We start from the raw sequence: 25,276 nt of genomic DNA, 5'->3' as shown, positions 1-25,276 counted from the left end.
GAGTTAGTTTAGAAAAGTTTATTTGGTGGCAGGTACTTTTTAATTTATCTCTACTATATTTTTAGTTGAGTAACGTGTACTAAGTTTCATTAACTTTTTTTCATATATCAACTGGCTCCAGAAAGTTAAACAGATTTGTAAATTACTTCTATTAAAAAAATCTTAATATTTTCAGTACTTATGAGCTGCTGAAGTTGAGTTGTTCTTTTCTGTCTAAGTGCTCTCTGATGACACCTGTCTCGGGAACTGTCCAGAGTAGAAGCAAATCCTCATAGCAAACCTCTTTTACTCTGTGCAGTTCCCGAGACAAGCAGAGATGTCAGCAGAGAGCACTTTTGCCAGACAGAAAAGAACAACTTCAGCAGCTGATAATTATTGGAAGGATTAATATATATATATATATATATATATATATATTTTTTTTTTTTTTTTTTTTTTAAAGAAGTAATTTACAAATCTGTTTAACTTTCTGGAGCCAGTTAATATAATTTTTTTTTTCCTGGAATACCCCTTTAAATTATCTCCAGCTATTTGAAAGTTATGTTGGAACATACAAGGCCAGTTTTTGGCTTAGCGTGGCCCTGGGCAAAATTAAAAGTGGGGCCCCAAAATTCGTAACAGTGCACTAACCAGATTTGCACATTTTTGGTCACTTCAAATACCATAAAATATCTAAAAAGCAATTGAAAAGACTCATCAAAACAAAAATGATACCAATAAAACTACAAATCACAGTGCAAAAAATGACCCTCCTACATCCCCATATACAGAAAAATAAGAGTTATAGGGATCAGAATAGTACAATTTTAAGCATACTCATTTTTGTACAAAAACTAAAGTAGTAAAAAAAAATAAAAAAAAACCTATATAAATTTGGTATTGTTGTAACCTTATGGACCTACAAAATAGAGATAATGTTTCGTTTTTACCGAAAGGTGCACTGCGTAGAAACAGATGCCCCCAACTTTTACAAAATGGCGTTGTCATATTGAGGTTCTGAACCTGTGCGTGGTATGACACGGCATGACTGCTAGCCATCTCCACTGCAAGCAGCCACTGCTCTTTGTGGCAGAGGGCACTACCACCATCGCGCCTGATCCTAAGATGGTGAGGGTGGTGTGATGGAGTTCCAAATTGCAAATTTGCGTCCGCTCCTCCCCTCAGGTCTCTGGACACTTCCAAACCGGCTCTTCAATATATATTTCATGCCTCCTCCTCTCCGCTCTGTATTACTGACTACTGCGTGTGTGCTGCTGCGGCCTCTGATCCTCCCAACTGCCTGACTTCCATCATCCTGCCAGTTTTCTCACTCCCATCATCCTCACACTGAGGCCCCTTACACACTGCCATTGCTACCCATCGAGAACGGCCATTAAAGTCTCTTTTTTTTCTTTTTACCCTATGAATTTAACGGTCATTATTGTGACCGGGAGCAACGGGCAACAACGAGTCTCGGCGGCTCCCACATACTGTATTATTATGGGGGCCGCTGGGCGCTGTTATTTTTTGACGGAATAGTGGGAGAAAAAGACGGAACAAGCTGTAATTTTTATCCCGCTATTTCCCTGGGCTCACCCGTCACACTGCCGTGTGCTAACGTGTGTGAGAGAAGCCTAACCACACTCCCATCATCCTCCCTCCCACTACCCCCAAATACACAGAGACAAATACACATTTATATCCAAGAGTAGATACTTTTATAGCAATTGCATACTATACGGTACTTATACACACACAGATCTTTATTTATTTGGAGATAGATGAGTATAATCAAGTTGATGTAATAATAATTTAATAAATATTTATAAATCACTATATGCATACATATATATCAGTGTTTTCCAAACATTGTATTGAAAACTTTTGTACAACTACAACTCCCTGCATGCCCAGACAGGCTTTTGCTGGGAGTTGTAGTTTTGCAACAACTAGAGACACTATCTAAAACACTTGTATGTAAACACTAATGTGTGTATCTCTCTTTCTCCCTCTTTTTTTCTCTCTTTCTCTCTCTCTCTCTCTCTTTCTCTCTCTTTCTCTTTCTCTCTCTTTCTCTCTCTTTCTCTCTCTTTCTCTCTCTTTCTCTCTCTCTCTCCTACAACTCCCAGCATGCCCAGACATCCATATCCTGTCCGGGCATGCTGGGAGTTGTAATTTTAAAACAAATTTAAATACTAAAAGTCAGTGCTTCTCAACCAGGGTGCCTCCAGTTGTGGCAAAAATACAACTCCCAGCATGCTGGGAGTAGTATTTTCACAACAGCTGGAGGCACCCTGGTAGAAAAACACTGAGCTAAGTAAAAGGGCACAGGGAGAAAAATAAAAAAACACATCTGCTCACCTACTCCCGGTTCCTGCAGTTGATGCCGTTTGTCTCTGTGCGGTCCGATGTCTCCACTCTTCTCCATACAAGCAGTAGGACCTTTCCCTTTTCAGCCAATCACTGACCGCAGCGGTGTCACGTGTCAAGCCAGTGATTGGCTCATGGGGAAAGGTCTTTTTCAGCTGCAAACCCAGTGTATAAGCTGCAGTACAAAAAGCTACCTACAGGAGGGAGAATGTGACAGGGGGATATGTGAGAGTAAGGGGATGTGACAGGGGGGGAGATAGTGACGTGGATGGGGGGTGACGGGGGGAGGTGACATGGAGGGGAGATTGTGCCAGGGGGTGATGATCGTGGCAGGGGGGAGAATGTGACGGGGGTGGGGAAAATTATAACGAGTGGGGGGTGAGAATGTGACAGGGGAGAATGTGACAAGGGGGAGATGTGATATGGGGAAGATAATGTGACATGGGGGGAAGATTGTGACCGGAGGGGAGAATGTGACAAGGGGGAGATGTGATATGGGGAAGATAATGTGACATGGGGGGAAGATTGTGACCGGGGGGGGGGAGAATGTGACCGGGGGGGGGGGGAGATGTAACCATGGGGGGAGATAGAAATAAGGGAGATGTGAAATGGACAGTGGGCATAGAATAGGTGGATAGACGAGAAATGGAGACATTTCACCATTTATTTATTATATCGCATTGCATATCGAAATCGCAATATTTAGGCCCATAATCGCAATCACACATTTTCCCCATATCGTGCAGCCCTAAGATATATATATATATATATGAATTCAGGTAGAAGAAACAGACATGGTCGCACATCTACAATCTTGTATAATGATCTAATTGCTTCTCAGCATAATATCAAAAACTAACAGGTTGTTAGTATACATTTTTGATCAAAAAGTACAAGCCCACTCGCCACGTCAAGGCCACCTAGAGTGGGTCCCTAACGTCCCTAGCATAAAATGGCGTAGAACTGGGCGGCGACCACCACCGCCGAGACACCTGTGCCCACGGGGGGGGAAAGACCCACTGGCAGAGCGGCCCCAATGCCACTCACACCAGTCTATGGGCCGCACCCCCCCCCACAGACACGGCGCCTCGGCATCAACGAACGCCGCACAGCACCACACCAGTGTGAACAAGGTGTAACAGCACACTTACCATGCTCTCCCAGTCAGACTGGGAGGCTGCTAGGACAGAAATGGCCCTTGTGTAGCTAACTACTACTTATATAGGGTTGGGCTGAGGGGGTGGGGAAGAGTGCAGACACATGTTCAAACAAAAAAAGGGAGGGGATAGAAAACACAATGTGAATTCAGGTAGAAGAAACCGACATGGTCGCACATCTACAATCTTGTATAATGATCTAATTGCTTCTCAGCATAATATCAAAAACTAACAGGTTATTAGTATACATTTTTGATCAAAAAGTACAAGCCCACTCGCCACGTCAAGGCCACCTATTTAGAGTGGGTCCCTAATGTCCCTGGCATAAAATGGCGTAACACTGGGTGGCGACCACCACCGCCGCGACACCAGTGCCCACGGGGGAACGACCCACTGGCAGAGTGGCCCCAATGCCACTCAAACCAGTCTATGGGCCGCACCCCCCACAGACACGGCGCCACGGCAGCAACGGACGCCGCACAGCACCACACCAGTGTGAACAAGGTGTGACAGCTCACCTACCATGCTCTCCCTGTCAGACTGGGAGGCTGCTTTCCTAGCAGCCTCCCAGTCTGACTGGGAGAGCATGGTAAGTGAGCTGTAGCACCCTGTTCACACTGGTGTGGTGCTGTGCGGCGTCTGTTGCTGCTGTGGCGCCGTGTCTGCGGGGAGGTGCGACCCATGGACTGGTTTGAGTGGCATTGGGGCCGCTCTGCCAGTGGGTCGTTCCCCCTGTGGGCACTGGTGTTGCAGCGGTGGTGGTCGCCGCCCAGTGCTACACCATTTTATGCTAGGGACTAGGGATCGACCGATATCGTTTTTTTAGGGCCGATACCGATAATCGATGGAGGTTAGGGCAGATAGCCGCTAACTTATACCGATATTCCGGTATAAGTTATCGGCTATTTATCGCCCCGCGACACCGCTGCAGATCATTGATTTAAAGCGGGCGCTTTAAATCAATGCACTGCAGTGGCTTTTGCGGTGCCATAGGCCGCCGCCGCCACCACCCGCTTCTCTCCCCCTACCTGTCAGGGTGGTCCAGGCCATCCATCCTTCCTGTAGTGTCCGAGGGCGTTCCGGGTGAAGGGTGAACCGGTCCAGGCTGTCCTTCTTCTCCGGCGGTCATCTTCTCCACTTCGGGCAGGCTCCGGCCTAGTACGCTGCATAGACGCCACTGTGCAGTGACGCCGCTGCGCAGCGATGCCCGTGCGCAGCCATGCCCCTGACGTCACGGCGAAGCGGCGTCTATGCAGCTACTAGGCCGGAGCCTGCCCAGAGTGGAGAAGATGACCGCCGGAGAAGGAGGACAGCCCGGACCGGTTCACCCTTCACCCGGAACGCCCCCGGACACTACAGGAACAATGGATGGCCCGGACCACCCCCATTACGGGTAAATTTAATTTTTTTATTGACTCGGAGGGTGGGGGAGGGGCCTGACCGGTATAGCGGTATGGGCAAAAATCCATACCGGTATACCGCCCAGCACTATGGTGGGGGGTGCGACGTGGGGCGGACGCGGTGCGGTGGGTTGGGGGGGGGAGGGCCTTGCGGGGGGTGGGGCATTATCGGCTTATCGGCAAGGTAATTGCTGATACCGATAATGCCCAAAATCGTGATTATCGGCCGATAATATCGGCCATACCGATAATCGGTCGATCCCTACTAGGGACGTTAGGGACCCACTCTAAATAGGTGGCCTTGACGTGGCGAGTGGGCTTTGTACTTTTTCAATCAAAACGTATATACTAACAACCTGTTTTTGAAATTATGCTGAGAAGCAATTAGATCATTGTGCAAGATTGTAGATGTGCGACCATGTCTGTCTTCTACCTGAATTCTAATATATATATATATATATATTTTTTTTTTTTGTTATTTTTTTTTATTTTTTGAATGCTGTACACACACAATACACTAGAAATAGTTCACATCACACATGTTCACACACTAGATCAGTGTTTCCCAACCAGGGTGCCTCCAGCTGTTGTAAAACTACAACTCCCAGCATGCCCGGGCTGCCTCTGGCTGTCTGGGAATGCTGGGAGTTGTAGTTTTGCAACAGCTGGAGGCACCCTGGTTGGGAAATACTGCACTAGATATAAATATACTTTTACTGAGAGCTTGCTGGGGGCAGAGAATACTTTAGCAGCTAGGTGTTGATGGACGGAATCTGTGCTTCCCGGAGCCTGCAGACAATCTCACCCACCGGCCGACAGGCAGATACAGCAGCGAATCTACCATGAGCAGGAGGAGGAGTGGGTGGGGGTGGGTTTGTTAAAGGAGCCCGGTCTCTCCCTGCCAGCACTACATGAATGGCCTCTGCTGAGAGCCTCTAGGAAGCAGCAAGGCTCACTTCTAAATGGTGCTGACTGGACTCCCACACATTCCCAAAGCCGCAAACACTGAAGCAGCCCGCAGGGGGCCCCTGGGGGATTGGGGCCCTGGGCAATTGCCCGGTTTGCCCCGCCTTAACGGCGGCCCTGGAAACATACACACGCACATACATACATAAATATATGCACACAAACTTTGGGTCACATTGTGTATACGCAGTGAATTCCACTCTGCAGAAAACCTGCGGTGCAGCAGTAAATATGCTGCATGTTCCCCTCTAAGCAGACACACAGGGCTACTCAAGGCAGCACTGTGTGTGCAGTGAGGTTAGGAGGCGGGCCGCGCGTCAGTTATGTCGGCCCACTGACCCTGTCCCCATACCTTGCTGCACAGACAGGACTGCTGTGGAGAAGCCCTGTGTGTCTGCTTAAAGGAGATTTCTCAGCGGAAACTGTAAAAGATATGTGATTAGGGTACCCTAATATATTTTATTATTATAAAAAATTTTGAGTTGACTACAGGTCCTCTTTAATGGGGTACTCCAGTGGAAAACATTTATTTATTTATAAACTGGTGCCAGAAAGTTAAACAGATTTGTAAATTACTTCTATTTGAAAATCTTAACCTCTTAAGGACCCATGACGTATGCGTACGTCATGAGTCCCGGTCCTGCGATATAACGCGGGGTCACACGGTGACCCCGCATCATATCGCGGCGGGCCTGGCGTCATAATGAAGCCGGGACCCGCCTCTAATAGCGCGTGGCACTGATCGCTGTGCCGCGCTATTAACCCTTTAGCTGCGCGCTCAAATCTGAGCCGCGCGGCTAAAAACGAAAGTAAAATGTGCCGGTTAGCTCAGGGAGCTGTTCGAGATCGCCGCGGTATAATCGCGGCATCCCGAACAGCTGTAGCACAGGAGGAGGTCTTATTACCTTCTCCTGTGCTGTCCGATCGCCGAATGAATGCTTCAAGCCTGAGATCCAGGCTTGAGCATTCAATCGCCGAAAACACTGATTGATCCATTCCTATGGAGATGGATCAATCAGTGTAAAAGATCAGTACATGCAATGTTATAGCCCCCTATAGGAGCTATAATATTACATAAGAAAAGTGTAAAAAAAATCATTAACCCTTTCAATTATCCCTTCCACTAATAAAACTTTGAATCACCCGGCATTTCCAAAAATAAAAAAAACATTATGTAAATAATAATAAAAATAAACATATGTGGTATCGCCGCGTGCGGAAATGTCCGAATTATAAAAATATACCACTTTTTAAACCGCTCGTTCAATGGCGTACTCACAAAAAAATTCCAAAGTCCAAAATAGCGCATTTTTGATCACTTTTTATACCACAAAAAAGTGAATAAAAAGTGATCAAAAAGTCTGATCAGAACAAAAATGGTACCGCTAAAAACTTCAGATGACGGCGCAAAAAATTAGTCCTCAAAGCGCCCTGAACACAGAAAAATAAAAAAGTTATAGGGGTCAAAATATTACCATTTTAAACGTATAAATTTTCCTGCATGTATTCATGATTTTTTTCGGTAGTGATACAAATTCAAACCTATATAAGTAGGGTATCATTTTAACCGTATGGACCTACAGAATAAAGATAAGGTATCATTTTTGACAGAAAATGTACTGCGTAAAAACAGAAGCCCCCAAAACTTACAAAATAGTGTTTTTTCATCAATTTTGTCGCACATTGATTTTTTTTCCCGTTTCACCGTAGATTTTTGGGTAAAATGACTAATGTCATTACAAAGTAGAATTAGTGACGCAAAAATTAAGCCATTATATATAATTTTAGGTGAAAATTTTTAAGAGTTATGATTTTTTAAAGTTAAGGAAGAAAAATTGAAAATGAAAAAACAGAAAAAGCCCGGGTCCTTAAGGGGTTAAGGACCAATCATTTTTCAGTTTTTGCACTTCGGTTTTTCCTCTTTTTCTTTTAAAAATCATAAACCTTTCAATTTTGCACCTAAAAATCCGTATGATTAATTTTTTGTGCCACCAATTGTACATTGTAATGACATCAGTCATTTTACCGAAAAATCTTTTTTTGGTAAAAATTACAACTTATCTTTATTCTGTAGGTCCATACGATTAAAATGATGCCCTACTTATATACATTTGATTTTGTATTACTTCTGAAAAAAATCTACATGCAGAAAAATTTATACTTTTAAAATTGTCCTCTTCTGACCCCTATGACTTTTTTATTTTTCCACGCACGGGGCATTATAAGGGCTAATTTTTTGCGCCGTGATCTGAAGTTTTTATCGGTACCATTTTCTATTCTATTTTTTATGGTATAAACAGTGACCAGAATACGCTATTTTGGACTTTGGAATTTTTTGGCGTGTACGCCATTGATTGTGTGGTTTAATTAACAATATATTTTTATAGTTAGGACGCGGGGATACCGCATATGTTTATTTTTATTTACACAGGTTTTTTTTATGGGAATAGGGGGGGGGGTGATCCAAACTTTTATTAGGGAAGGGGTTAAATCATCTTTATTAACTTTTTCTTTTTCACTTTTTTTTTTTGCAGTGTTATAGCCCCCATAGGGGACTATAACATGCAGTACATTGATTCACTACGCTGATCAATGCCATTGCATTGCAATGCATTGATCAGTGTTATTGGCGATTGATTGCTCAAGCCTGGATTTCAGGCTTGGAGCAATCAATTGCAGATCGGACGCGCAGAAGGCAGGTAAGGCACCCTCCTGATGCATCCTAGCTAATAGGGACATCGTGATTTTACCACAATGGTCCCGATCAGCCCGACTGAGCTGCCGGGAAACTTTCATTTTCACTTTAGATGCGGCGATCAACTTTGATTGCTGCGTCTAAAGAGTTAATGCCGGACATCTGCCTAAATGGCGATGTCTGGCATTAGCCATGGGTCCTGGCTGCTGATAGCAGCCGACACCTTGCGGGTATGTTGCGAGTTCAGCTCCTGAGCTTGCTTCATAACCCTCCCGTGCCGCAGCGCTGTTTAGAAACAGCGTTTTGCGGCAAGGGGTTAATCCAGTACTTATCAGCTGCTGTATTCTCCAGAGGAAGTTGTATTTCTTTTTGATTTTCTTTACTGGCTGACCACAGTGCTCTCTGCTGACACCTCTGTCCATGTCAGGAACTGTCCAGAGCAGGAGAAAATAACCATAGCAAACTTCTCCTGCTCTGGACAGTTCCTGACATGGACACAGATGTCAGCAGAGAGCACTGTGGTCGGACAGAAAATAATTAAAAAAGAAAATAACCTCTGTAGTATACAGCAGCTGGCTTATGATTTTTAAATAATGTAATTTACAAATCTGTTTAACCTTCTGACACCAGTTAATTAAAAAAAATATACGTTTTCCACTGGAGTACCCCTTTAATTAATTGTAATGCAAGTTGCTATCATTATTTGATAGGACTTATTATTTTTCTTTGTATTTAGCTCTGATGACCTTTGGGTTTGTAAATTTGAAAAGCAGCAATAAAAATGTATTGTTGAAGACAAACTGACAGGCTGCTCAACCACACTAAACCTAATATGCTGGGTTATAGTGTAGGAGAACAGCATTAAAAAAAAGTTGTTTTTATTTCTTACTTTAATGTTAGTTTCAGAGTTATGGCAGGTTAATCCTCTATTCCTATTATGCTGCTGCACGCAATGGAGGTATGGGAGCCGGCTAGCCAAGCTCCCCGCCCTCCTCAATCTTCACTGCCCAGCCCGCCCCATGATGTATATGCAAAATATATTCACTAGCCTGATGGGATGAGCACTCTGATCTCTGAGCAGAGCGCAGACGCCGTTGCTTTGCTACACCCGAAAGGCTTTGCTCGGAGATCATTGCACTCACCCTGGCAGGCTAGTGAATACATTTGCATATTCTTCACAGGGGCGGGCCAGGAGGGGGAAAGCTCAGTGAGCCGGTGTCACGTATGGGCAGGGAAGAGTGAAGCCCTGAACTCACCCGCTCCCACTTGCCCTGCCTACTTGCGTACCCACCCTAGGCAACGGGTCCACAACCACTGTAACAGTCCCTGCCTGAATAAGTGCAGGGAGTAAAACGTCAACAAAATAAACTTACAATACAGACGGAGGTCGGACACTGTAAGGATTCACACACATTAACAGAAATAATAACTAAACATACACAAAATATGTCACAGTCCACAAGCTGAGTAAATACCAAGAGATAACAGAAAGCCAAATTTCTGAAACAGGACAGGGGTCAGAGAATGGAGCCAATGGGTCAGATATGCCAGAAATACAAGATACAGTACAAACGCTAGCAAGGAGTATGAGCTCTATCGCAGGCCGGGCCTGGATGAATACTGAGAGTTTAAATAGGAAGCAAAGCAGTTGAAATGCCAATGAGGTCAGCTGACCATCCAGAGAACAGGGTGTTTCCACAATAACCAGAACAACAAAAGACCTCAGTGTAGATTAACCCTTCAGGTTCATACAGCCGGCTCCCCACCTCCCCACCGCCATTGCGCAGCAGTGCAATAGGAATAGAAGATTTACTTGCCCTAACTTTGCAACTACTGAAAAGTGACAGCTGTTTTTAATGCTGTTCACCCGCACTATAACCCATTATATTGGGTTTAGTGTTAGTGACCAGCCTGTCAGTTTCTCATAGCTCCTTAAGGACAATGAACATTTATTTACATCCATTCCCCGCTCCCATTACATGAAGCGTGCTCAGGAGCTGAGCACGCTTCATACCCCGTGGAAGGGTTAATACCAGACATCAGCTGGATCGGCGACATCCGGCATTAGCCATGGGTCCTAGTTGCTGATTGCAACCGGGATACACCGGGTATGAAGCACGCTTAAGACACTGCGATCAAAGTTGATTGCGGCATCTAAAATGGGAGAAAAGTTTGGTGGGCTGTTCAGGACATCCACGGTGAAATCGCAGCTTCCGAACAGGGCGGGAGGGCCCTTACCTGCCTCCTGGCCATCCGATCTGTCCCTCGATGCTCCAGTCAGGTATGACCGGCTGAAGCAGTCGAGAACAGATAACACTGATCAGTGATATGCTATGGCATAACATTGTTCAGTGTATGCAATCTAATTTCAGATAATGGTCCCCTATGGGGACTAAAAAATATTGTAAAAATAGATAAATGTGATTTAACTCCTTCCCTAATAAAAGTTTGAATCACACCCCTTTTCCCATAAAAAAAATGTAAACAAACATTAACGTATCTGGTACCGCCGCATACCTAAATGTTTGAACTATAAAAATATAATGTTAATTAAACCGCACGATCAATGGCGTACACGTTAAAAAATTCCAAAGTCCAAAATTGCGTCTTTTTGGTCACTTTGTATATCCTAAAAAAATGTATAAAAAGCGATCAAAACAAAAATGGTACGGATAAAAACTTCAGATTACAGCACAAAAAATGAGCCATCACACATCCCCGTCTACAGAAAAATAAAAAAGTTATAGGGGTCAGGAGAGGACAATTTTAAACATGCTAATTTTCGGACAAATAGGTATAATTTTATAATAAAAGAAGAAAAACAAAAAGAAAACCTAAATAAGTTGGGTATCATTTTATTCGTATGGACCTACAGAATAAAGACAAGGTGTCATTTTTAACAAAGCGTGCACTGCGTAGAATCGATAGCCCCCAAAACTTACAAAATGGCATTTTTGTATCGCACTTGACTGGAGATTAGGATTGTACTAGAGAGCAGTATGAACCTTCCCGGTATTTTCAGTTCATTGATGGTTGTTCCTATAAGTGTAAATTCATTGAGCTGTGCAGAATAGACACAATTATTTAGTACCATCAGTGAATCAAGCTCTTGGTTTCTATAGAAACCTCTCAGCCTATCCTGAAGTGCAGCTCCATGCTATAAATTGGTTGCACATTGCCGCGCGGGCTGCACAGTCCCCTGAAGTGATAGGTCAGTGCACAGCTGGCACCACACAGAACGACATGCAGGGATCACCCCGGAGACTTTCTGCTGTGAATATCGTCAGTAACTTTCTTCATGGACGCAGACATTCCACCTCTGCCATCCACCTCCAGCGACGGCGCAGCTCGGCCATCGAAGTGCTGTCCACCAACACTCATAGAGTCATGGTGGCCATGTCATCAATGGTCACAGAAGAAGGCTTTACCAATGTCTTCCAGATAAAAAGTTAAGTTTTTTTGCATAGAATTTTTATTTTTATTTTTTTTATGTATTTTAAATGATGACATATATTTTTCTATGCTTTCTGATGATAAAGCTACAGCCTTAGTTCAGGGCAAAGGATGAGGGATAGTTTGTCCAGCTGGTAGGTTGTTAGAAATGTTGTCATCAAAGTTTCTCTACTTTTTTCCTTATCCTTCACCTTAGTAAATATCCAAGATTTAGTACATAGAGTATAATAAGACCATAGTCATAGGGATATAAAAAAAATAATAATTCTGATGTCTGTGTATGTTGTTGGAATTTTCTGTATAGTGTGCATTATATTTCTCCTTATTGAGAAGCTTTGTAGAGCAGTTACAGGTGACTGTCATGTATTGTGTCTTATTATGTGTTCTTTATGTCCATAGGATTAGGCAACATGGAGATCTGTATATGATAGACTTTCACGTAGGGCTGGGCGGTATACCGGTTCATACCGAATACCGAAATTTTTGTGCTGCACGATATGAATTTTAACCCATACCGCAATACTAATCATATGTGACCCTCGAGTGCTGTTCTGCCCCCCCAATTAATTGTCAGCCCAGCGCTGCGCTGTCCCCATGAGGGTAAATACTCATATGTCACCCGCAAGCACTGCCCTCCTCGTCCTCCTGTTTGTTGCGGCCGCCGGCAGTGACACCCCATACCAGTGGTCTTCAACCTCCAGATGTTGCCGTTGGCTGTCCGGGCATGCTGGGAGTTGTAGTTTTGCAACATCTGGAGGTCCGCAGGTTGAAGACCACTGCTCTATACTGTATCCCAAAAGGTAAACAAAATAAACTTTAACTCGCCTTCCCCGTCGGTCCGGACCTACTTCCAAGGGAATGGAACGTTGGAAAGCCGTCAGCCTATCACCGGCCGCAGCGATGTTCCGCCTCGGCTGGTGATAGGTTGAGCCCACTGTCATGTAAGAAGCCGGCTTCTTACATGACAGTGGGCTCAGCCTATCACCGGCCGAGGCGGGAACATCGCTGCGGCCGCTGATAGGCTGACGGCTGTCCTACATTCACATCCCCAGGAAGAGCGTAAGGCCAACGTAGGAACGTGCGTTAAAGTTTATTTTTGTTTACCTTTTGCAGCCCGGGCATAGGGATACAGCTATAAAGTGTCAGTGCCGGCAGCCACAACAAACAGGAGAACGAGGAGAGCAGCGCTTGTGGGTGACGTGAGTAGTACCCGGATGGGCTAATAATTAATTTTTTTTTTGGGGGGTGGGGGAATACTGTTATATACCCTGGAACCGCCATAAGTTACATGTTTTATCCATATGCTCTATTAGAGCATATGGAACTAAGAGAGTGGGGACCCCCTATGTTAGCCAGAACAAGGAGCAGCTCTGTGACAGGGACTTCAGCTCTAGCACACTCAAACCATTCATGTATTACAGATAAGTGGGCACTGGTGTCATCAGGGGAATGAGGCAAAACCTTTTGGGGAGGCTAACTAGATGTTCTGATCATCCACATAATCAGCTTTCAAAGAGACTTAAAGCGGCGCTCCGTTTTTTCCCCCAGCATGGTCCCATGCTTTACAGCGCAGGCTGATACATCGGTCATGGCCCCACGTTACTTCCCTTTGTGTAGACCAGAAGTCCCTGTTTCTGTGTATCTCTATGAGACAGGGATTTCTGCTCTACACAAATTGTCTGTAGATTATGTGAAGTCAGCGGAGCAGTCAAGAGGGCATTCATTCATTTGTCATTAAAATGTGGGAGTTTAAGGTAGTACACCTATAGTCCAGTGAAAACCAACCTATAGATAGTAAAAACGTATAGGCCATCAGAGCAGCTCACAGGGATTTTCCAGGCTTGAAAGCTTTATAATGTAGTGAAAATAAAAAAAGCAGCTATACTCACCTGCCCCATCGCTGCTGTTTTCCTGGCATCTGGTTCTGCAAAGTACAGCTGGGAATTGGACAGTGGGGTCGGTGAGTATCGCTGTGTTTTTATTTTCACTACAACTCCCAGCATGCCAAGGCAGCCAAATGCTGTCTGGGCATGCTGGGAGTTGTAGTTTTGCAACAGCTGGAGACTGGGTTAGAGGCTCGCATAAATAGTGCAACCGTTTTCACATTGTAATTTACATGTAGTGAAATATGTGATCCCCAGGCTATGGACACATTGGGGGAAGTTATCGTTAGCGCATTTATATTTTTGTAAATTTTTTTTTGCACAATGTGAAACCTGCTGCGCAAGTGTGTAGTTTTCTCAGTTGCGCGCATCACTTCTTTAATTGCGCACATCACTTCCTAAATTGGTCACATCGCTACGTAAATTGCACACATCCTTTCCTAAATTGCACACCTCACTACTTAAATTGCACACGTCACTTCCTGAAGTGCCCACGCCGCTACCTAAATTGCGCACACCGCTATCTAAATTGCGCACATCACCTCCTAAATTGCCCACATCACCTCCTAAATTGCCCACATCACTTCCTTAATTGCGCACATTACTTCATAAATTACACACATCACTTCGTTAATTGCGCACATCGCTACCTAAATTGCGCACATCACTTCCTAAATTATACACATCGCTACCTAAATTGCTCACATTGCTACCTAAATTGCGCACATCGCTTCCTAAATTGCGCACATCACTACCTAAATTGCGCACATTACTTCATAAATTACACACATCACTTCGTTAATTGCGCACATCGCTACCTAAATTGCGCACATCACTTCGTAAATTGCGCTTATCGCTACCTATATTGTGCAAATCACTTCCTAAATGGCACACATCACTTCCTAAATTTCTGCAAATGATTGGGGTGAATGAAGGGTCAAAAGCTCACACATTTCTACATCAGCTGGTCACTGGGATCCAATTGTGAAAAAAAAAAATGTTGCGCAACAGATAAATTTAGGGCAACCAACAGGTACATCTGCTTACTACATCCCCTTAAAAGCGCACAACAAGAAAAATGACAAAGTGCTGAAAACATAAAAATAGCCCTTTGCACCCAACTCATTTCAGGGGGCGATCAGCTAGGGAAAAAAAAAAAGCCGATCAGACCCTTAATGGGTTAGATACAAACGGCAATGTGAACCTAGCCTAACTCATACATACGGGAAACCCATATACATGGTTAAAAACTGGAGAACTCCTTTACTTTGCCCATGTCCTTTACAGCAGACTTAAATGGGCACTCTCATTAAAATATATGTTTGCTATTGCACTCCTTATGGTAAATAAAGAAATCTTTCTAATGTACTTTGATAAAAAAAAAAAAAAATGAAGTTTTCTATGTTTTATTTGTGTTTAAAAAAGCTGCCACTAGGTGTCTCCCTACTTATCCAGAGCACATTTCCCCAATCTCTTGCACAGACTTTGGACTCCTGCTGGCCTGGCTGAAGTCTAAAATCAGAAAATGCATTCTGGAGTGCTGATGGGGTGTGTGTGCAGCCTTAGCCAATCTTAGCTTATCTCACACTGAACTGCTCTGGGCTGTGTGTAGCAGAGTGAGGGAGGAAGTTCTCCCCTGTATGGCTTCAGATGATGTCTCGCCTGCTGGGGAGCGCCCCTTCCCAATCTGTGAATCTGTTTGAGACTGAGCAGAAAATACAGAGCAATATCCAGGTAGAATACTAAAAAAATTATAAAAATAAAGACGGGGTGGTTTATCATGATTGGGCAGTGAACTGGGAGGATTATAAAATTTAGGAAAACAGTCCTACTAGGCTGGGGATGAAGGTAAAAATATAAGAATGTAAAAAAGAATAAGAGGAATAAAAGAGAGTAAGAATGAAGTAAAGAGATGGTGTTCAATGATAAAATAATATTTAATAGGTACACGCACAGTCTTCAGCAGGGCCCTTGCCTCAGACTGTCAATAAATAAAAATGCTATAAAATAAACCAAAAGATTAATGCAAAAATATTTATACAGTATTTCTCATATAAGAATGTTCATGCAATACTAGGTGCTACCCCTTGGGACAGGTCAGGGGAAATAGGACATTCGGCAATTTAGGCAATTAAAGTGCTGCAGGTGCTGGAGTTAGTATAGTCTTTCCCCAATTAAAAGTCACTTGATATAGTCATTGTTTTATCTGCAAAGACATACGTGTCTGGATTGTAATAATATCAGTTGAAAGTATTTGGTGGCAGAATTTTTGCAGAGCTGGAGGCCCCCTTTTTTGAGCCCACTTTACCCTATCTGTACAGGGCTAGGTGCAAGCGGTCTCAAAGCTGGGGGTTTACTGTTGTATAATCGGTTGTTCTGTTTAATAGCCTCAGAACCTCGCTACCACCGACGGTGCGGGGACTAATGTGCGGGGTTCTGAGCACAATGATGTTAGACACAATAACACAGAGAGTTCACAATTTGTAATCCTTCGGAACCTCGCTAGTGCCCGGCGGCGCGGGGACAAGTGCGTGGGGTTCCGAATGAGCTGTGATGTGGCACTATGTGCCTCTTACCGGCTTCTTCGCTGTAGCTAGCCAGTGGAGCGGGGGATGGTTCCTGATGAATTTTGGAATCCGTGCAGAAGATTCCTATGGTTCAAAGTCCTCCTTTGTGTCCACAAGTTGGGGTGAGGGTAAGAGTGTTCTCGGGCTAGACGCGTTTCAGGGAGCCTTGTTCCCTTTTTCAATAGTAATGAGAACTAAATGTCTTAGTAACTTACTTGGTAATTCATGTTTTATGTTGAACTCCCATTTATTGTTTAGGATTATAAAATTTAACAAGATTATGACAGGTACTCTAGTACTGCAGTGTTAGACACTTATGCCCAGCAGTCGGACGCGGGTCCAACTGCTGGGACCCTGCGATCTACCGCGCTGGGACCCAGCTTTGCTGCGGCTAATGCGCATGTCATCGACATCACTGAGGTCGACGACATGACCCCCCCATACAGCTCTATGGGAGAGGCAGGGAAGCACAAATGCAGCATCTCCTCCTCTCCCATAGAGATACATGGAGGGGGCGTGTACAGGAGATGGTGGGGGTCCCAGCGTTCAAACCCCCCGCAATCAGATACTTATCAGTGTAACTTATAAGTGTCTTACACTACAGATCTCCTTTAACTAATAAGCTACATTTTATATGTTTCTTTGACTTAGGTAGCGGAAGACGTCCGACTTCAAAATACACCAAAGTGGGCGAACGTCTGCGCCATGTCATCCCGGGCCACATGCAGTGTTCGATGACGTGTGGAGGACGTGCATGTAAATATGAAAATCCTACAAAGTGGAGCGATGAGGAACAAGCTATTAAGGGACTGTACTCCTCCTGGTAAGCACTTCACTGATTACCCATTACTCCTGTTTGGCATAGAGCTGTGTTCCAAACCAGGGTGCCTCTGGCTGTTGCAAAACTACAACTCCCAGCATGCCTGGACAGCCTTCGGTTTATGTTAATTGCTTCTATGTATAAACACATTTAAAGAGTACCTGTCATGATCTTTATTACATTTTATAATCCTCCTAGTTCACTGCCCCCATCATGATAAACCACCCCTGCCTTTATTGTATTATTTTTTAGTTTTCTACCTTGATATTGCTCTGTATTTTCTGCTCAGTCTCGGTCAGATTCAGACTGGGAAGGGGCGTTCCCCAGCAGGCGTGACATCATCTGAAGCCATACAGGGGAGAACTTCCTCTCTTACTCTGCTACACACAGCACAGAGCAGTTCAGTGTGTGAGATGAGCTATGATTGGCTGAGGCTGCATTCTAGACTGCATTTCCTGGTTTTGGACTCCTGCCAGGGAGGGAGGGGGGGGGGGAATGTGCTCTGGACAAGTAGGGAGACACCTAGTGGCAGCTTTTTTAAACACAAATAAAACATAGAAGACATCATTTTTTTTAAACAAAGTACATTAGAAATATTTTTTATTTACCATCAGGAGTGCAATAGCAAAAATTCGTTTTACTGATAGTGCCCATTTAAGAATAAAGTGCCCTTTACAGTGTAAGTCTATTACTGAGCCCCATATCTTTGACAAACACCTTTAGGAAATGCTCTTACAGGCCAGTGGACGCATGGGGTCGAAACCACTTTAATATGCGTTCACTAATAAGCACATTTTCACTATAACTTCACGGTCATTGGGGAATGCATGGGGGCGTGGTTTTGGTTGCATGCGTTCACCGTCATTTGGGAATGCGGCCTAAAAAGTCAGGTCGGACATAGAAAATCCATGTTAACATATCTTATTATTCTAAGTCAGTAAGGGTGGTCCCCTATTGAGGACTCAAGCTATACCTAGACAGCTTATTGATTTCTACTGGAGTTGTGTAATACTGAGGGTGGTGCATGGAAATGTAACACTTGCTGCTGAGTTCTTCCACAGATATAGTTAAAGGGGTATTCCGGTTTTGAAAAATGTATCCCCTATGCACGGGTTAGGGGATAAGTTTCAGATTGCAGGACTGTCCGACTTTGTGTATTTTTGGTTTTCCCATAGAGATGCATGGAGGGGCAATCAGACATTTATCATTGTTACATTGATACATTGTTCAAAACTAGAGTACCCCTTTAACTGCATGATGTCTCAGCAGCTGAAAAAAGAATAACCCCATTCACTGTAGTTGTAAATTAGACAAGTCATCCATTGATAAAAACATAGCCTATACTTGTCTTTCTCCCTCCACTCCAATCCTTCTGCGTGGAGATTCCGGGTTTGGGGGCGGCACGTGGTATTGCCCACTCAGGCAGTTGGTGGCAGAGGTAGAACACCACTGCAATACCGCGTGCCATCTCTGAATCCGGAAAGATTGTGCAGCAGGACTGGAACTTCTTGATTACTTTAAAGTGTCCCTGTTATAAAAAAAAAAAAATAAAAAAAAAAAGGTTTTATAGATCAGGATCTCAGTAATGAGACACCCACCAATCAGGAGAAAGAGCCTGAATAAGCATGCGGCAGCAACCTTTCCTCCCTGGCCTTTATCGATCTTTGTTTCACTGTCCCATAGACTTATAATAGAACAGTGAGACAAAGATTGCTAAGAGTCGGGGAGTAAGGTGCGCTACTGCATACTTATCCAGGCCCATACTCCTGATCTGTGGGGTCTCAGAGACCCTGAGTGATGAAAACTTTTGACATGTTTCTATTGCATGTCAAAAGTGAGATGTCACTTTAAAGGAGTACTTCAGTGGAAAACAATTTTGTTCAAATGAACTGGTCCCAGAATGTTAAACAGATTTGTAAATTACTTTATCCTTAATCCTTCCAGTACTTATCAGCTGATGTATGCTACAGAGGAAGTTGTATTTCTGGAGTTCTTTTCTGTCTGACCACAGTGCTCTCTGCTGACACCCCTGTCCATGTCAGGAACTGTCCAGAGTACAAGCTAAACCCCATAGCAAACCACTCCTGCTTTGGACAGTTCCTGATTTTCCACCGGAGTATCCCTTTAAATGTTTGCCTGGGTACTATCTGAAAAGAGGAGACAAAGTCAGAAAAGAAATGCCGATTTGACTTTGTTTATTTCAGGATCACTGACAATATCCTGGCAATGGCAAGGCCATCCACAGAAATCATAGAGAAGTATAACATCATAAAGCAGTTCCAGAGGTAAATGTATAATAACGCTATGTTTTCACTGTGTGTGTATTAGCAATTGTCAACATCACAGTGATAAGAATTTATTTCTGCTCCAATGGGACCTCATGAGTGTGGGTTTATTAGATATTTTATATTCTGTATCTGGAGGGTCCTATAAAGATTCAGAAACATAAAGAATCAAAATAAAATATTAAAGGGGTATTCATAGTGATGGTCTATTCTTTGAATAAATCAGCACTTTGGGATTGGTGGGGATCTGACTTCTTGGAACCCCCACCCATCCTCAGAATGAAGGGCTGCAGCACCCATTCAGTATCTCAGCCCTGTCACTGTTTTATTCTGTGCAATGGAGCCCCCACCATCTGGCAGTGCAGGGAACTGCAGCCTACCCTGTTTATTTCAAAGGGGTTGAGCTGCTGTATAAAAAGGGAAAGTCTACTTAGGGGGATCCTTGAGGTAGGACAACCACTGCCCATTGTCCAGTGAGATGAGAAGACTTAGTTAACACAATTTCTGCTATTGGTACTTTGTTTTCTAATTAGACAAATGATACTGGCAGTACCTGTAATATTTACCAGGATTAACATAGTATTACCTGTACCTATATCATCTACACAAGGAAACAAAAATGGTATGTTAAAACTGAGGACATTTTAAGCAAAATTCAAGCATAAATTCCGCAGAGATTTCGACTTGTAGCACACTTCCGTGTTCACACTGCCAAATTTCTGCATAGCAATTTTGAATTTTGCTAAAAGATTGAACATGTTCAATCTTCCTGCAGAACCTGCCAGTAAAAACTCATTAGTCAATGCGACTTTGAATTTTAGGACTTATTTCTGCAATAAATACGGGCTGATTCCACATCATTCCTACTCCATTTACCATGGAGCAGAATGGGCTTCATTAGTAAGATTCAGTAAGGAAATAGGGAGGTACTACTGCCTGTGCCTACATCATTTATAGAAAGAAACGGGGAGGCAACACTGCATGTGTCTATATCTCTTATAGAGGAAAACAGGGAGGTAATACTACCTGTGCCTATATCATTTATAGAAAGAAACAGAAGGCAGTAAAGGGAGAAAAGAGAGAAACAGGGAGGCACTACTATCTGTTTCAACATCATTTATAAATAGAAACAGGGAGGTAGTACTGTCTCTTCCTACATCATTTATAAATAGAAATAGGGAGGTAGTACTGCCCGTTCCTACATCATTTATAGAAAGAAACAGGGAGGTAGTACTGCCTGTTCCTACATCATTTATAGAAAGAATCAGGGAGGTAGTACTGCCTGTTCCTACATCATTTATACATAGAAGCAGGGAGGTGGTACTGCCCGTTCCTACATCATTTATAGAAAGAAACAGGGAGGTAGTACTGCCCGTTCCTACATCATTTATACATAGAAGCAGGGAGGTGGTACTGCCCGTTCCTACATCATTTATACATAGAAGCAGGGAGGTGGTACTGCCCGTTCCTACATCATTTATAGAAAGTAACAGGGAGGTAGTACTGCCCGTTCCTACATCATTTATACATAGAAGCAGGGAGGTGGTACTGCCCGTTCCTACATCATTTATAGAAAGTAACAGGGAGGTAGTATTTTCTGCACTTACGTAATTTACAGAGAGAAACAGGAAGGCAATACTGCATGTGTTTCCTTCATTTAAAGAGAGAACAGGGAGGTAATACCCAGCTGTGCCTACATCATGGTCAGGGAAAAAAGTGAGACAGTACTATCTATGCTTACATTGTTTACAAGAAGGAAGTTCTGTCTGTGCTCCCCAAACATTACATTGTAACTTAGAAGGATCCTTTCACTAAACCATGGGCAGGATGAAACAGGTACATGCAGTGGGATGCCAGGCACAATTCACTCTAAAACTCTCAAGGCATTTCAGAGGATTTATATTTTTTAAAAGCTGCCGGGCCTTGGTAACTAGTCATTAGGGTAGTTCCTGGCAGCTGCTCTCTGCCCTGCTGGTCTTAAACTGTCCCTGCCATAAAAAAAAAAAAAAAACTTTAACCTGTCACAGAAACTAATAAAAGGTTTTCAGTGCAGACCCCCACCGATCAGTAGAGTGAGTGGGGAAAAGAGTACGGTAGCGCGCTTTACCTTCCCGCCTCTCAGAGAACTTTGTCTTACTGCTTCATTGTAAGTCTATGGGAGAGTGAGAAAGATTCCTGTCTGATAAAACCTTTGACAAGTCAAAAGTGTTTTATTTTAATTTTTTATAATTCTTTATTTTAAAATTTTAAGCATATGTCAAAAGTTATTTTTAAAAGCATAATTCAAGGCTTCCTACCCAGGTCCAGGCATGACTTCTTACCCAGGTCCAGGCATGACTTCTTACCCAGGTCCAGGCATGACTTCTTACCCAGGTCCAGGCATTACTTCTTACCCAGGTCCAGGCATGACTTCTTACCCAGGTCCAGGCATTACTTCTTACCCAGGTCCAGGCATGACCTCTTACCCAGGTCCAGGCATGACCTCTTACCCAGGTCCAGGCATGACTTCTTACCCAGGTCCAGGCATTACTTCTTACCCAGGTCCAGGCATGACCTCTTACCCGGGTCCAGGCATGACTTCTTACCCGGGTCCAGGCATGACTTCTTACCCGGGTCCAGGCATGACTTCTTACCCAGGTCAAGGCATGACTTCTTACCCAGGTCAAGGCATGACTTCTTACCCAGGTCCAGGCATGACTTCTTACCCAGGTCCAGGCATGACTTCTTACCCAGGTCCAGGCATGACTTCTTACCCAGGTCCAGGCATTACTTCTTACCCAGGTCCAGGCATGACTTCTTACCCAGGTCCAGGCATGACTTCTTACCCAGGTCCAGGCATGACTTCTTACCCAGGTCCAGGCATGACTTCTTACCCAGGTCCAGGCATGACCTCTTACCCAGGTCCAGGCATGACCTCTTACCCAGGTCCAGGCATGACTTCTTACCCAGGTCCAGGCATTACTTCTTACCCGGGTCCAGGCATGACCTCTTACCCGGGTCCAGGCATGACTTCTTACCCGGGTCCAGGCATGACTTCTTACCCGGGTCCAGGCATGACTTCTTACCCAGGTCAAGGCATGACTTCTTACCCAGGTCCAGGCATGACTTCTTACCCAGGTCCAGGCATGACTTCTTACTCAGGTCCAGGCATGACTTCTTACCCAGGTCCAGGCATGACTTCTTACCCAGGTCCAGGCATGACTTCTTACCCAGGTCCAGGCATGACTTCTTACCCAGGTCCAGGCATGACTTCTTACCCAGGTCCAGGCATGACTTCTTACCCAGGTCCAGGCATGACTTCTTACCCAGGTCCAGGCCTTACTTCTTACCCAGGTCCAGGCATGACTTCTTACCCAGGTCCAGGCATGACTTCTTACCCAGGTCCAGGCATGACTTCTTACCCAGGTCCAGGCATGACTTCTTACCCAGGTCCAGGCATGACTTCTTACCCAGGTCCAGGCATGGCTTCTTACCCAGGTCCAGGCATGGCTTCTTACCCAGGTCCAGGCATGGCTTCTTACCCAGGTCCAGGCATGGCTTCTTACCCAGGTCCAGGCATGGCTTCTTACCCAGGTCCAGGCATGCCTTCTTACCCAGGTCCAGGCATTACTTCTTACCCAGGTCCAGGCATGACTTCTTACCCAGGTCCAGGCATGACTTCTTACCCAGGTCCAGGCATGACTTCTTACCCAGGTCCAGGCATGACTTCTTACCCAGGTCCAGGCATGACTTCTTACCCAGGTCCAGGCATGACTTCTTACCCAGGTCCAGGCATGACTTCTTACCCAGGTCCAGGCATGACTTCTTACCCAGGTCCAGGCATGACTTCTTACCCAGGTCCAGGCATGACTTCTTACCCAGTTCCAGGCATGACTTCTTACCCAGGTCGAGGCATGACTTCTTACCCAGGTCCAGGCATGACTTCTTACCCAGGTCCAGGCATGACTTCTTACCCAGGTCCAGGCATGACTTCTTACCCAGGTCCAGGCATGACTTCTTACCCAGGTCCAGGCATGACTTCTTACCCAGGTCCAGGCATGACTTCTTACCCAGGTCCAGGCATGACTTCTTACCCAGGTCCAGGCATGACTTCTTACCCAGGTCCAGACAAGACTTCTTACCCAGGTCCAGGCATGACTTCTTACCCAGGTCCAGGCATGACTTCTTACCCAGGTCCAGGCATGACTTCTTACCCAGGTCCAGGCATGACTTCTTACCCAGGTCCAGGCATGACTTCTTACCCAGGTCCAGGCATGACTTCTTACCCAGGTCCAGGCATGACTTCTTACCCAGGTCCAGGCATGACTTCTTACCCAGGTCCAGGCATGACTTCTTACCCAGGTCCAGGCATGACTTCTTACCCAGGTCCAGGCATGACCTCTTACCCAGGTCCAGGCATGACTTCTTACCCAGGTCCAGGCATGACCTCTTACCCAGGTCCAGGCATGACTTCTTACCCAGGTCCAGGCATTACTTCTTACCCAGGTCCAGGCATGACTTCTTACCCAGGTCCAGGCATGACTTCTTACCCAGGTCCAGGCATGACTTCTTACCCAGGTCCAGGCATGACTTCTTACCCAGGTCCAGGCATGACTTCTTACCCAGGTCCAGGCATTACTTCTTTCCCAGGTCCAGGCATAACTTCTTTCCCAGGTCCAGGCATGACTTCTTACCCAGGTCCAGGCATGACTTCTTACCCAGGTCCAGGCATGACTTCTTACCCAGGTCCAGGCATGACTTCTTACCCAGGTCCAGGCATGACTTCTTACCCAGGTCCAGGCATTACTTCTTACCCAGGTCCAGGTATTACTTCTTACCCAGGTCCAGACAAGACTTCTTACCCAGGTCCAGGCATGACTTCTTACCCAGGTACAGGCATTACTTCTTACCCAGGTCCAGGCATGACTTCTTACCGAGGTCCTGGCAGTTTTAAAACTACACCTTCTCTAATACAGTGTTTCAAGGAAGATCATAGTGTCCCAGCATCTGTTTCACGCTGCTTGTGGTTTGATCACCATGAAACAGGCAACGGTTCCCTTTAAGCAAGGAACAGATTGTCACGTTGCTTTCACTAAGGCTATTGATGTGCAGCAATATCAACCATTGTATGTCAGATAGAATAAATGGGACATGTGGACAGGCCGGATAATAATAATAAAGAAAATAACAAATCCACCCACACACATTTACAAAAGACATCGCTCCTAGAAGAAGTTCAGCCATGTTCCATTCTAACAATTAAGAAGTAATAATACTTATCATGTGCCCGACCTACATCCAATGTTATAGAAAAGTGTCTGTACATGTCATGAAGTAGAACAAGCTCTAATATTCGCTGTGTTCCTGTTTCTTGTTTACCTCCATTTCCAAAGCTGTGGAATAAAAACAGTAATTAATCTCCAGCGTCCCGGGGAGCACGCCAGCTGTGGGAATCCTTTGGAGCAAGAAAGTGGGTTCACATATCTTCCAGAGGCCTTTATGGAAGCAGAAAGTAAGTCTCCTCCTGCTGTTTGTTCTCATTAATTATGGAACGGCATCAATTGGCGCTGCTGGGCAATGTGGTGAGGAGCATTGTGTAAGATCCTACACTTGGCTCTGCTGCTCCTTCCAACATGTAATTGGAAAGTAAGTCCCATGCTGAGTCGTCACAGATGTTCCAGGACTCTGACTTTTTATATAATGCCTCCTCTTCTTGTTATAT

The 25,276-nt window shown here is 44.6% G+C and overlaps 1 protein-coding gene across 9 annotated transcripts in view; it reads left to right on the top strand.

The window, feature by feature from the left end:
• Positions 1-25,276, top strand: part of PTPDC1 (protein tyrosine phosphatase domain containing 1) — a 155,923-nt gene that overhangs the window by 112,008 nt on the left and 18,639 nt on the right. For 8 of the 9 annotated variants that reach the window (XM_056524298.1, XM_056524297.1, XM_056524294.1 and 5 more), the window contains 3 exons: positions 17,122-17,293; positions 19,495-19,575; positions 24,948-25,066. In XM_056524298.1, coding sequence (XP_056380273.1) covers positions 17,122-17,293; positions 19,495-19,575; positions 24,948-25,066 — 372 coding nt within the window. Of the gene's footprint in view, positions 1-11,797; positions 12,016-17,121; positions 17,294-19,494; positions 19,576-24,947; positions 25,067-25,276 lie in introns of those variants that run through there. The other variant, XM_056524291.1, reaches the window with a different exon arrangement.

Source organism: Hyla sarda, chromosome 6 (genome assembly GCF_029499605.1).
Source record: "Hyla sarda isolate aHylSar1 chromosome 6, aHylSar1.hap1, whole genome shotgun sequence".
NCBI lineage: Eukaryota > Metazoa > Chordata > Amphibia > Anura > Hylidae > Hyla > Hyla sarda.
Note: the sequence above shows the minus strand (reverse complement) of the source record. Positions and strands in the feature narration are given on the sequence as shown.